Raw genomic sequence first — 14,585 nt, forward strand, 5'->3', positions numbered from 1 at the left:
AAAACTGTGGTTTTAGTTAGGCCCTAAACATCTAAATTGAAAACGTTATATATATATATATATATATATATATATATATATATATATATATATATATATATATATATATATATATATATATATGTATGTATATGTATGTATATATTTATATATATATATATATATATATATATATATGAAGAGACCAGCTACACAATAGCTCACAAATAATACACAATAACCATGAAAATGTGCAAATGTCACATTTGTAGTTGTTAAATTGTTATAAGGGACGCATGAGCAGTAGGTAGATGTTTGTTTTATAACAGGTTTTGAGTAAAATCCCTTTTAAACCAATTCCATTTTGTCCATTATAGGGTTGAGAATAAAAGTTGTTTAAATATGAAAATAATAAAAAGATCTTTAGTGCCTGGGGTGGAAAATATGATTTTGTGGAGGTTTGATATTTACCTAATGATGTGGGGTATTTAGAAAATGAATCATATGTAGTTAAAAAAAAAAAGAAAAAATCCAAGTTGAAATATTACCGATTCCCAGGACAGGAATGACCCATGTATTAGGATGTGGTTAATGTGTGGTATATAACTAGAGAACATAACTACCTATAAAACAGTGTGTGTGCTTTTTGCTGCTAAATATTTAGTGAAAACCGTGACACATTTTCTTCAGGATTCTTTGATAAACTGAAAGTTTAAAAGAACAGCATTTATTGAAATTTTCTAACATTATAAATTAAACTGTCCCTTTTGATAAATGTATTGCGTCCTTGCTGAATAAAAACATTTTATTTTACTAATCTATGATATATGACCAAGAAGTAGGCCTACAAGATTAAGTAATAAATGTAGGCCTGATTTTCAGTTCTAGTGAGGTAGAAAATACTTTAAATTTAAAATTTAAATATTATGGTTAAATACAGTGCACAGGTTTATGCACTGCATTATAATTTACGTTTTTAATTTTAAAAACCTGGTTCTACATGTGATTCGCTCGTGGGTTGTACATTAGCCAATAGAAAGTGTTTAACATTCAATGTGAGTAAAACCTGATGCACTTCCTCTTTTTCTTCCTCTTTTTAAAGAGAATGTACTGAAATGTGGTGCAATAAAAGTAAACGTAGCCAAATACTAATATAATCTCCTTCAATAATAGTAATTAAAAAAATGCTAAGAAGTTTTGGATGGGTCTTCTATTATACACCGTTGCCTGGTGCATTGCAGGTCCAGGGCGGCCAATAATGCCCCCCTTAACATTGTGTATAATATTGCAGGTCCGCGTCAACCAATCAGGTGCTCCGTAACAAACCGACACCGTAAATACCCGAGCGGAGGGAAATCCACGCTGTCCTTCCACCTGGAGAAACTAGTGCCACACATCACTTGAGCCTGTCCTTCATAAAAGCAGGAAATTAGCGTTTATTTAATAATTATCTAATAATGGCATTCAGTTTAATAAGATTCTCCAAACAACATAATTTTCTATTCTATTACATACACATAGCATGAATTAACTTTGATGCTACGGTTCTTGTTCTTAACCTAATACATAATTAGTTCTGCAGACTTTTCTGGATAATTAATTCATCCCTTACAATGATCGGAACAAAATAAGCAATTTTAGTCAGTAGAAAATGTTTCAACAGTTATGAACCATCCTTAAACATCTTTAAACAAGGAGCAGTATTGATTTATGTAATACTAAGTATGCAGCATTCTTTTGCTAAAATACTTTTTATTTATCATAATAATTCACTCATTTATAGTCCATATATGAGTCCTGAGTCCTGGAGGGTAAAAAACCCCATCTTAAACCAGCCTATGATGTTAGTCTTAACTGATTTAAGCTGGTATTCCAGTCGAGCAAGCTGAAATACCCCAAACCCCTTTATTTCATTAGGGAAATAACTGCACACATCTCTTTTAGGTGACACTGACAAAAGTATAATGTATCAGGAGACCTACATTAATTATTAGTGCCTCAAACTGGACAATGGACAATTCATTCATCTAGTAAATCACAAAATGAGCAAGTTCTTGTCAATCAGTATGATTGAGTGGGAATTCTTCAAGTTATTCATATCCTCACATTCTTTAAAACAGGGAGCAGTACTTGTTAATAGTAGGCAAAGATGTATTATTTAGCACAGACTTATATGAATCCATCACCCTAATGCTGAAATATTTCAGCAGGACAGAAAGAAAACATTGTTCACTGCATCATGCGTGCTTCGGTCGGTCTGCCTGCGCTGTAACGGCGCGTGTCATTGGCTGAGAGGGAAAGGCAGGGCCGCTCCGCGCGCACTGAGTCAGGAAGTGAGTGGCGGATTAATACATGTGCGCTTCTTCTCACCGAGTGAGTGAGTGAGTGAGTCCACACAGCACAGAAGCCGGAGCCGCAGCAGTGCACGCGCATCCCGGAGAGCAAGAGAGAGATAGAGACAGAGAGAGACAGAGAGAGATAGAGATCGAGAGAGAGAGAGAGACAGAGAGAGAAAGAAAGAGAGGGAGAGACCTGCTGCGTTTAGTTTAGTCTGGAGATTATCATCATCACCCTCTATTCCCTACAAACATGGTACGTGATATTTTAATGCTATACTATTTAATGCAGTAACTCTAACTTTCTGCCCGCACCAAATGAACCTCAAAACAGGCTTTTAATTAAAGCTTTAGTTTGTAGATGTAACTTTCCGTGATAATTTACTATAACGGCGAGCTAATTTTAAACATTGCGCGTTATTTTATCAGTTTAGTGGTGGATCGGTCAGTGAAGCCTGAATCTAAAACTGCGCAATTCTTACATCCTTTATCTTACATACGGGTTATACACATCAAATGATGCGGAATACATGCCATGTATTATAATTGTTGTATTATATCCTAAAATGAGATGATTTAGATCAACATGACAGCACATTGGAAACCTGTAACTTAGTTGTGATATTTAGTTTAGACAGACTGGGCAGTGTTTTAGGGGTCGAGGGTCAGTAGGTTGGGTTGATAAGGATGTTTATGCTGATATGCTTATGTTTATGTGAAATATGATGGATGGGACATGATGAAGATGATGGTAGATCTGTCTCAGATGAGGATGTGTAGGATGTTGCATCATCTATCTCCCTGTATACTCCCTCTAAAGACTGAATTACAACAGCTTGGTCAGTATTTCCCATCTAAAACCACTTTACTGACATTTAAAGGCCTCACTAATGACAGGCAGTTGTATTGTAACCAAACCTCAGTGTTGCGTGGACTAAAAGGGTGTAGGCTTTTGGTCATGGTCATTTCCTATATTTTCTCTGTAGTCACTGTAGCTTATGCAAATAAAAGGTGTGTCGTTGTAGAATGTCTGTCTTGTAGCTTTTTTGTTTGTTTGTTGAATCTGAGAGGTATTGTTTGATATTTCACATGTGATGTAATTGTGGTTCATCCTAGTGAACAGAACCTGTATTTCTTTCTTTCTTTCTTTCTTTCTTTCTTTCTTTTTTTTATTTTAAATTTGCTACCCTGCAGAAATCAGAATTAAAAAATGATCATAAATTGTTAGTTCATGTTAGCTCAGGTCCATTAAAAATACTGGTACAACTTAGTAATGTATTAGTAAATGTTTACATTAACATTAAGATTAGCCTAATAAATGCTTTAAAAGTATTTTCATTGTTAACTAATGTTAGCCAAATTGAACCTAATAACAAAAATCTAAACTATGCTATCTGCATTTATTTTATACTCGTTATACTCGTACTGTCTGTCAACAGTTGTGTAAGTTTTGTCCATTTTTATTTCTTTTTTAGCAGAACCTTTCCTGAGAGCTTATTTCTTTAAGTCTTTAGTAAGCTGAGAAAGATCAAACTCTTGAGCAATAAAAACAAGATACAAGATATTGTAAGAATGTTAGTAACCAGACAGTTGATGGGTGCCTTCAACTGTTTGATTACCAACATTCTTCAAAATATCTTTTGTTCGGCAGAAGAAAGAATTTCATACAGGGTTGGAACAACTTGAGGTTGAGTAAATTATGACACAATTTTCCTTTTTGGGTGAACTAGGCTATCCCTTCAAGTGTTTCTGGACTGGTTTGGTTTATTGTAGGTGGTTTGATCTCTGTATTGGTTTTGTGTGTGTTCTAATAAAGAGGAACAGCATCTGGTAGGAGACAGCTGTCCTGGGTGAAGATATGATGTAATGGTCCCTGAAACTCGTGCTTTGGCCTATGTGTTGGGACTCTTGAGGATTATGCTGTGTATACTGACCTACATTCATTTGCCTGAACATTTTTAATAAGCGATAGCCTAGAGCAGCGTTTTAGACAAACACATCTCATCGCAGATGGGTGACAGTAGTGTCAAGCACAGTAAGTACAGCCGACCGGATTCATTCGTGCAGTTCCTCTGCCCTGTGGAGTTCTAGAGATGTAGTTGTAGAGAGCCTTCAGGTGTGTGATTGAAAATAGAGGAGAAACAGGTCCAATTTCACAGGCTTTGATTTGCATCTTGGTTTTATGTGGTCACATTTTCTGTAAATGCATCGCTATTAGGTGCAATGATTTGGCAATTTGAGACTGAAGTGAAGAAGTGATATTTTGATACTGATCCTATTGCAAAAATGGATTTTCAAAAAGCCAACTTGACCTCATTCTTTTACTAAAATTACAGACAACAATTTTGACATAAACTTGAAAATATGACACAAATTATGACATACCAAATAAGTAAAAAATGATTAAATTGTCACTATTTATATATATATAGCCACTGAATTAAATATATAGCCTAAATATAAATAAATACCTATCTTTCTGATAGGTCTGCCGATAAGTGTTGAAAAGGGAACTATTGGTGACTAAAATGGCCAAACATTGGTTGAATATTGACTATGACAAACACTTCAGTAGTTTCAGCCAAAGATCATCATGGCAACTATTAGAAAAGTACTATCAATTCAACTCTTGACTGTCTATTAGCTGTGACTGATACACGATTACCATGTTGTTGGACGTTTTGGAAATTGTCGGGTCCTAGAGCACCTGCTTAAATATGCATGTTTGCGATGTTTTTATCGACCTACAACCACTACTTTCCATTTATTGCCCATTATAAAAGAGAAACGTTTCAGACAGCAGGACAGACAGTCTTCAGAGAGTCCCAGAGCAGCTGCGTCTCTTCCTCTACGGTCCCCGTCCCCCAGGAGGAGGCTGATGGAGGTTTACTGGGCACATGGGCATGAGGAATGAAATGAGCCATACAGATGGCAGCAGAAAGACCCAGATATCCAGCAAACCAGCACTCTGTCTCAATGTATCTGCCAGTGACTCATGTGTGGCTCTTTAGCCAGTGCATGTTATATGTCATATCATGTGAGAGTATGGCTGCTTAATGCATCAAGGAAGTGGAATAATTAGTGTGATTGAAGGGACGGCTGCGTGTTCCTCTTTCTTTGGTCCATTAGCTCCACTCCACCCCTTCATAATGTGGGTTATTTGTTTTCCTAGCAGCTCTCATCCACTTTAGCAAGCTCTTGAGACTCATACAGCAAGCTTTTCCCTCTTCACCGTTAACCAAAGGCCTGGATTGTTGGTCAATGTCCTGTAATCTGATGCTACTGTATAAAGTGTTTTTGTTTGGATGTCACATCGAAAATCTAAAAATGCATTTGCAACCTTTTCATGCTACAAGTGTCACATTACCAGTTCAGTTTTTGTATAATGGCAAAACGATAGGACTCTTCTTGGTGTATAGAGATGCATTAAAACCCGAAATGCTTTTTTTCTGTCTACTTAGTAACCAGCATCTCTTTTCTCTTTGATTTGTAGGCTGACCAGTTAACAGAGGAGCAGATCGCAGGTGAGAGTTCATGCACATAATCAGATCACTTTGATATGTGTGTTTCGAAGCATACACTAAATATGACCGCTGTTGTCTTATCTCAGAGTTCAAGGAGGCTTTCTCCTTATTCGACAAGGATGGTGACGGCACCATCACGACCAAAGAGCTGGGCACAGTCATGCGGTCGCTGGGCCAGAACCCCACGGAGGCAGAGCTGCAGGACATGATCAATGAGGTGGACGCTGACGGTGAGTGGATTTGAAAGTAAACTATGAATCAACGTTAAATGCAGTTTATCACCTGTTTCTAAATATCTCAAAATTAAAGGGTTAGTTCGCCCAAAAATAAAAATTCTGTCATTTACTCACCCTCAAGATGTTCCAAACCTGTATGCATTCTTTCTTCTGATGAACACAGAAGATATTTTGAAAAGCGTGGGTAACCAAACAGTTGACGACACTCATTGACTTCCATATTATGGATAAAATACAATGGCTATCGTCAAAAGTTTAGTTACCCACATTCTTCAAAATATCATCTTCTGTGTTCATCTGAAGAAAGAACATCATACAGGTTTGGAACATCTTGAGGGTGAGTAAATGATGACAGTATTTTTATTTTTGGGTGAACAAACCCTTTAAAGGACACTCCCCACAAACTCATAATGTTGTTGTGTCTGGCTGCTCAGACAAGCAGAGCATGTTTGTTCAGGAAATCAGCCTTCAAATGGCTTACTTATAATTGGGTCAGTGACTCAACACTCTTTTTTTAAATTTGTATTTATTTAAAGAGATTACATTATAAAGATTACATTATAAATACAATTTATAAAGTGGCATCAAGTAAAAAAATGTCAGGGTAATGCAACTGTCCTAATATCATAATGAAAGAAAAAGTGTAAAAGTTTAACCTTATTAAATAGTTAGGCAAGATATTTTATTATTATTTCTTAGAAAGGAAATATATCAATAAAACAGCTTATATATATATATATAAATATATATAAAAAAACTTGAGTCTGCCAAATCAGTCATTTGGTTTTTACCGACCTGCAGAAGCATGCAGGGGGAAAAAAGCATAGTGAGGAAATCATAAAGAAGATCTCTGCAGACCCATTGAAATGTCACAAAAGCTCTACAAAAACCTATTTATGTGTTAAAGGAGTAGTTCACTTTCAAATAAAAATTAGCCCATGATTTACTCACCCTCAAGCCATCCTAGGTGTATATGACTTCTTTCAGACGAATACAATCGGAGTTATATTAATAAACATCCTGGCTCTTCCAAGTTTTATAATGGCAGTGGATTGCAACCAGCAGATTGAAGCTCTAAAAATGTGCATCCATCCATCGTAAACGAACTCCAACCCTAGGACTATTTTTTTTTTTTTTTAAACATTGGAGTAAGTACAGCTATTTAATCTCATCCACTCATCGTTGTGACTCACTCAGCAAGGAGTGACACCAGAAAACTCTTCCATCAGCCTCCTGTCACAGACCTCTCAGACAGACGAGATGGTCTGGGATGATCAGGAGGCTGCAAGACTTCTAAAGCCGGTCAGATTTGCGAGTCTTCTTCGATCAGCGAATCGATGGGCCTGTGGGATGCAGCCTGCCTCTCTCCTGCCGTGACATGATCTAGGTCAGACGGCAATAATGCGAGTAGTGGAAAATAAAAGTAATTGCATAATCCACTCTTTGCGTTTGTCATCTCGTTCCCACACACTCATCCAACTCAGTTGCCGGGAAACCGTGGAAGAACTTATTTTGAGAACCGACACTGGAAGTGACCTGGAAATGGCTGATTTCAGCACAATCGTGTGTTGCTGAGTGGTTCTTCTAGTAATGAATTGCATCCCCCTCCGGCACCTTTGAAAGACTGTGCTAATATGACTCAACATCCTGTGGCAATCGAAGGTCTTACATTTTAATCTGCCACGCTAAGAATGTGGCTTGTTGCACACGTTTTCATTGAAGACGAGTTTCACTCGTGCTACATTACGCCACAGACCATTAAATCGCCATCTGCTGCATAGGTTTTAAACCAGAGTCAAAGTTCAGTGTCTCTTTTAGGATGGCTAATCCTAGACCAGTGGTTTCACACATCCAGTCAGTAATCCAGCCTGGTCTTTATTACCGCACACTTGACCTATTTCAGACCTCGATGAACGTTAGACATGGTTTAACTCTTTTATGGTCAAGCTAAGGCTAGTCCGTGCCAGCTTTAGGGATCTAGCCACGTCTCTTATATCACAGTAACCCTCTCAGCTTTTATTATTCACCGCAGCCCCTTGAGGACTATCATCTCCTGCTAATCCAGAGTGAGTCACATGGTTTTTGATCTCTCTTAGCGAATCCCCACCTCCCAGTACTCTCATCTCTTTGATGGCTTGCTTGTAAACTGTGAGTGACCACGGCTGCGGTTTGCGTTCTGAGAGCTTTCCAAGTAAATGACCCTAAGATGGGGTGGAGATCACCCAGTCATCACCCAAATCTTTAACTTTGACACTTCAATATGGAAGCCTTTTCTTTGCCTGAGAGACAAAAACAGAAGAGGTGATTGTGAGATGAATTTTAAAATAAGAAATACAATAAGAGTTGTAATTATAAGAAAAGGCCACATTGCATGAAGTCGCAGTCATGAGAAATGGTCACGTTTATGAGAAACAAGTTCATTCAAAGTTGTTTATTTCTTGCAATTTTAAGATTTAAAGTCACAATTACCTTATTTTGTTAAAGGGTTAGTTCACCCAAAAATGAAAATTCTGTCAGTAATTACTCACCCTCATGTTGTTCCAACCCCGTAAGACCTTCGTTCATCTTCGCAACACAAATGAAGATATTTTTGATTAAATCTGAGAGCTGGATCACTTCTCCATAGGCTTCTAAGACATTATAACTTGCTGGCCAAGAAAATGTATTAAAGACATCATTAATATAGTCCAAGTGACTACAGTGGCTCAGTCTTAAGTTTATAAAGCGACGAGAATACTTTTTGTGCGCAAAACCCCCCCAAAAATAACTACTTTATTCCACTTTTCATTTCCTTCTCTCTGGGCCTCGAGTTTTTTCACGTAGTGTTTTAGCGCAGCGCGTCTGTGTTGTACGTCACACGTAGGCTCACTATTGGCCGACGCTGGGCACCGTGTGACGTACAACCCAGTAATTACTGACAGAATTTTCATTTTTGGGTGAACTAACCCTTTAAGGCCCGTTCACACCAAGGATGATAACGATTAAGATATAGTTCTAAAAACCTTTCTAAAAATAATGACACAGAGGAACCATATTGTTGGAATCACTTTCAGAATGATTATTCCAGCTGATGAACAATTAAAACATTGAGAGCCAATCAGAATCAACCAGACTTTAATGAGCTTGAGCATTTAAAAAGGCAGATGACAAAACTGCAGCACACGCTTGGAATAAACAGAACGATAACGTCCACTGTCGTGGACGCCTAACAGTTATCGTTATCTTTATATTTATTGTTCTTGGTGTGAACGGGCCTTTACTCTGAGGCGGAAATGGTTTATTATACCTCTCAGAGTATTTGAGGTGAACATTCAAATCAAATCAAATCAAGTATATTTGTATAGCGCTTTTCACAATACAGATTGTATCAAAGCAGCTTCACAGTATTAAAATAAAATAATACAACAAAGTTTGTTTCTAGTGGAATTTATTGATTGATAGAATAAAATTAAATATCCCCAAAATATCCCCAACTGAGCAAGCCAAAGGCAACAGTGGCAAGGAGCCGAAAAAACTCCATCAGGCTATTTTGTATTGACATTCCTGTCAATACTTCGGTTTTCAATAAAATTTCACTTCCCTTTTTCTTAGGAAATGGAACCATAGATTTCCCAGAGTTCTTGACGATGATGGCCAGGAAAATGAAGGACACAGACAGCGAGGAAGAGATTCGCGAGGCGTTTCGGGTATTTGACAAGGTATGTTTGAGCTGTAACTACTTTACTTGGCTTTAGTTTGTTTATCACAGCCAAAATCGACTCGAATTTCAGAGTCACGGCAGTGAGGCCAAAGTTTTCCTGCCCTTTCTGTGACTTATATTGTCTTATTCCTTCCAGGACGGTAATGGCTACATCAGTGCTGCAGAGTTGCGTCATGTCATGACAAACCTCGGCGAGAAGCTGACAGATGAAGAGGTGGATGAGATGATCAGAGAAGCCGACATAGATGGTGATGGTCAGGTGAACTATGAAGGTATGTTGCTTACCTCTCAACGCTCACTGTATTTCCTACAACATTCCTTTTTTTAGTCATATGCTATTATAAAAGGCTATTTTGTAAAACGGATAGTCCCGGTCCTTGATTCCAATTGGTTGAGCCACGTTCAAAACCGTTGTAAATTACTCTACATCAGGGTTCACCAATCTCGGTCCTGGAGGGCCGCTGTCCCTGCAGAGTTTAGCTCCAACCAGCTCCAACACACCTGTTTGAAAGTTTCTAGTATGCCTAGTGAGACCTTGATTAGCTGGTTCAGGTGTGTTTAATTGGGGTTGGAGCTAAACTCTGCAGGACAGCGGCCCTCCAGGACCGAGATTGGTGAACCCTGCTCTACATTCAACTGTGATCTCATTACCTCATGATTTCTTAATGATTCGTTCAGAGAACTAAAATTCCTTTAAAACAGGGTTCACCAATCTCGGTCCTGGAGGGCTGCTGTCCTGCAGAGTTTAGCTCCAACCCCAATTAAACACACCTGAACCAGCTAATCTAGGTCTCACTAGGCATACTAGAAACTTTCAAACAGGTGTGTTGGAGCTGGTTGGAGCTAAACTCTGCAGGACAGCGGCCCTCCAGGACCGAGATTGGTGAACCCTGCTTTAAAATCTCATCTGTGGTGTTTACTTTATTCATCTCCATGTTGGAATCACCACAGTATATTTTACTTCTAAGTTATCTGCATCGAAAATGGCTCATGTTTCCCAGAGTGCACCATAATCGTACAGAGCACATGTGAAAGGGCCTCTTTTTGTCTTGCTGAAAGCGGAGCCTCTTGATTAGACTCATATGAAAGCTATTCGGAAATGGGACGCTAATTACCGTGTGAATTCTACCTTCACCTCTTGATTAAAAAATTAATAAGCCATTGAGCAATTTAGCAGCTGGGTGCGCAGCGTGGCGTTCGGCCAAAAGCAACTGCCTAATCTCATTTTCTCTCCATCTCTCCTCTCAGAATTTGTACAGATGATGACCGCAAAGTGAAGCCGCCTCCTTCTGCCGTGCCCTCTTAGAAGAGAAAAAAAAAATCAGTCAAATGTTTTACTTACCTCTTGGGAAAAAAATGTTTATTTATTCACAATATTTCTGTTTAAAAATAATAATAATTGAATGTTAAAATAAAGTATCCTTCTGTCCACACAGAAAATAATGAAAAAAAAAAAAGGTCAAATATCTGCATGAAATGGTTAGTGATCATGTCCCCAAAGATCAGTCTAGCATCAGTTATTCAAGAGAAAAATATCCTGTAACTACCTTCAAACTGAAAGAAAAACAGCATTTGGTGAACTCCTTAAGTTCCATCTGCTCTTGATAATGTTTGGGCTGGCCATCCTCCTTTTGTTCTCTTGTTTTTTTTTCTTCTTCTGTTCTTCATGCATGCAGCTTGAGCCCGGAGCTCATTCTCCAGCCAATCAGAGCGTGCTGAGTCCACTGAAGTGTTGTATTGTGTTTTTTTTTTTGTGTGGTTTTTTTTTTGTAATTTAAGAGGAACCACAAGTAGAGAGAAAGCTTGTAAATTCAAGTTTTGAGTGGAATGGGGCTTTAAGGTATTGCGGGGGATAACAAGCAAAAATCCAAAATGAAAAAGGAAAAAAAAAAAATAATTCAATTTTTTTTGGCATGATTTAATTTTTGTTTAGTTTTTTGGTCAATCATTTATTTTCGTTTCAATGACTTTCTTTTACTGGACGGCCATCTCTGTGGTGTCTCACCATGATGGAGATGATGGAGGGATGATCGAGATGGTTGGAGGACTGTGTCTGAGCCTTCACTTTTCTGTCCTCTGTTTCTTTACTTCTGAACGGTGAATTCTCCCCTGCATCTCTTCTGCTGCGGGAGTTTGCACTCCACTCTTCAGTTTGCATTCATTCCAAGTTGTACATGCTACTGTTTTAATATTTTCTTCGAATAAAGTGACCATGTACTTTACGACTCCCTGCTCTATGCTGTTCCTTATGAAACCATCCTGTGTCCGTTGAGCGAAGTAAGGTCCGGGTTTTCTGACATCCATCCCGTCTGAGCTCAAATAGATCAGTGACCGCACTAGACCACCTGTGTTCCAGATAAAGCTTCCTGTTGAGACGAAGCCATCAAACATTTAATAACCCGATCATCTAGCTTCCCTTCCAGTTTTCTCCTTTTCTCAAGTGTCATTTTACACCTCAGTTTTCTCAACTTCACATATGTATGTATATATAGACACAATTCTCTTTAGAATTGACCTGCATAATGCAAAGCTCCTAATCTTTACCGCCGCCCACCCAAGAAGCAGGAGACAGTCTCACTCGCCAAACCCACACATTTTGACATCTGAGCTGCCCTGTGGTTAAATTAGGAGTATCAATATTTTACGTGAAAATGAGGCAGGATGTTGCCGTACCAGTAAGAAGAGAGCAGGATTTACAACCCTTCCCCCTCCACACCTCCTCTCAACCATCAACAACACAGACTAAAACCCTATCATATTACACAAGACAATGCAGAGACTCTCCTGCATGTTACAAATAAAAAAATAATTAGAAAAATTTTAAATTAATTGTATTTTATTTGCATAACTACATTTTTCATTTCGAAGTAGTGTGCGCACATTCTAAATTGAGCAAATGCTCGGTCAAAAAAGTCTGAAAAAAATACAGCACGCTGCTTTATCTGCTCCCATTAAACTTAAATAAATGTCCTTTTTTGATTCATAAGATAGCGGTGTGTCCACGTCAGACGACACTTAGCAACACTTGTTTGTGCAATTTATGTGCAACATCACTTGATGAAATATCACTGTAACCTTTACCAGCTGTTTTTGTGGCAAAGACTTCCTCCTGTCTGATATCAGATCAGTATTTCTGAAGGTTTCTATTGCAAAACCGGCCCCGTTTTTCTGTATTATGACACCAGTCCGGATGTGGAAAAGTATATTAGTCAAGTCCTTTGAATTTGACATGGAGTTCTCATAAAAACTGTAAACCTGAATAAGTTGGCAAAACTCAGAAAAAAAATAGGCGATCAATTACATCAAATTGTTTATGTTAAGAAATTCAAAGTTTAAGTAAGAAGAACATTATATAAAATTAGATTTTAGCATTTACTCTCCCTTTGAGTGTCATGGCAAAGCATGCTGGGAAATAGAAATCCCAGCCCAGTTTCAGTTAAAATTAAGTTAGTCTAAATTAAAAGAATCAAGTAAATACAATTCAAAACAATGAAACAATTCAGATTACTTAAAATGTGTCAGTTTTGTGAACTCAAAAGGTTCTAAATACTCATAAAAAGTTAATTTGCTTGAACTATTTTGTTTAATTTAAATTGGCTCGTCTCAATCCAAATAATTATTTTGAGTGTTAGGGTTTACAGGGTTTACAGCTTGAGTATTTGGACACTTAAAGGGCTAATTCACCAATGGCAAAATGGGCTTTCAATAAAACATGGGGTAACACTTTATTTCAAAAGTCCACTTAGACATTCTACTAACTATAAGTAACTTTGCAACTACATGTCAACTAATAGTCATTAGAGTATTAATAGACTGTCTGCTTTTATGCTAACACTTTATTTTATTTCTCCCCAATAGACATTCTACTGACGATAAGTAACTTTGCAACTACATGTCAACTTATTCGAACCCTAACCCTAACCTAACAGTCTACTAATACTACATATAATGAGAGTAAGTCGATGCTATACCTGATTTGAGAAAACAGAGAAAAAGGGCTGTTGTCTTCCATTTTGCCAAATAGGAAAACTTCAACACCCATAATGCACTGGGCATGTTGCCATCCAAGGCCACTTCCAGTCTTTTTCCTATCCCTATATACAGGGAGGTAAGCTATTTTCTGTCAATGTGCTGAGACTTCCAGTTCATTTGCCGCTATAGGTAAATATCTGGATAATATGATAACAAGTAATAGTTTGCAATATCAAGCAGCATAACGGACAGTTTTTGTGCAGATAAAATAACAGGAAGAGGATGAGACTGGAAGCCTAGACAGTCGACAAAATCAATTCACAATGGCTGCACTGCACTTACGTTGAGAACAAGGTGAATTGAATTAACAAGAGTCAAATACCACCTTGCGTCAGAAGGAAATACTTCTTAGCAAACTTTTATTTTAAATGGTATCGACTTGTTTTGTTTGCGGGTGCAAGAATTCCAAAAGTAAATGTTTAGTGGGAGTGAGCCGTGAAGAAGGCTGTTTTTACCATGATGCTATTTAAAGAGTAGACGAAGTACGATACCATTACCAGTGATAAACCTATTGTGCAATACATGTTTTGTTCTGTGTCTGTGGACAGGGATACAAAAATGCGTAATTATAATCTGTAGTTTTCACAAAAGCTCCAGAGCTGTCAAAAGTCCGCCGGATTATTTGCTGACAAATAAATGGGAATTTCTCAGACCTGGACTGTTCATTTGTTCATTTACATTGTAACAATACAAAGCAGGTTGAAAATCAACAAACTTGCACTTTGTCACTATTAGAAATGTTTGAATTGCATTCAAATAGATCCAGACATCAAACTAA

At 37.8% G+C, this 14,585-nt stretch overlaps 1 protein-coding gene across 1 annotated transcript; it reads left to right on the forward strand.

Annotated features, from left to right (window-relative positions):
- Positions 1-2,307: 2,307 nt before the first annotated feature.
- Positions 2,308-11,997, forward strand: calm1b (calmodulin 1b). Its single transcript, XM_084090298.1, has 6 exons — positions 2,308-2,571; positions 5,809-5,839; positions 5,926-6,069; positions 9,667-9,773; positions 9,912-10,047; positions 11,024-11,997. The coding sequence occupies exons 1-6, from the start codon at positions 2,569-2,571 to the stop codon at positions 11,050-11,052; spliced, it is 450 nt and encodes a 149-aa protein (XP_083946424.1). The 5' UTR covers positions 2,308-2,568; the 3' UTR covers positions 11,053-11,997.
- Positions 11,998-14,585: the final 2,588 nt, after the last annotated feature.

This window comes from Abramis brama (assembly GCF_963993115.1).
Source record: "Abramis brama genome assembly, chromosome: 18".
NCBI classification, from domain to species: Eukaryota; Metazoa; Chordata; class Actinopteri; order Cypriniformes; family Leuciscidae; genus Abramis; species Abramis brama.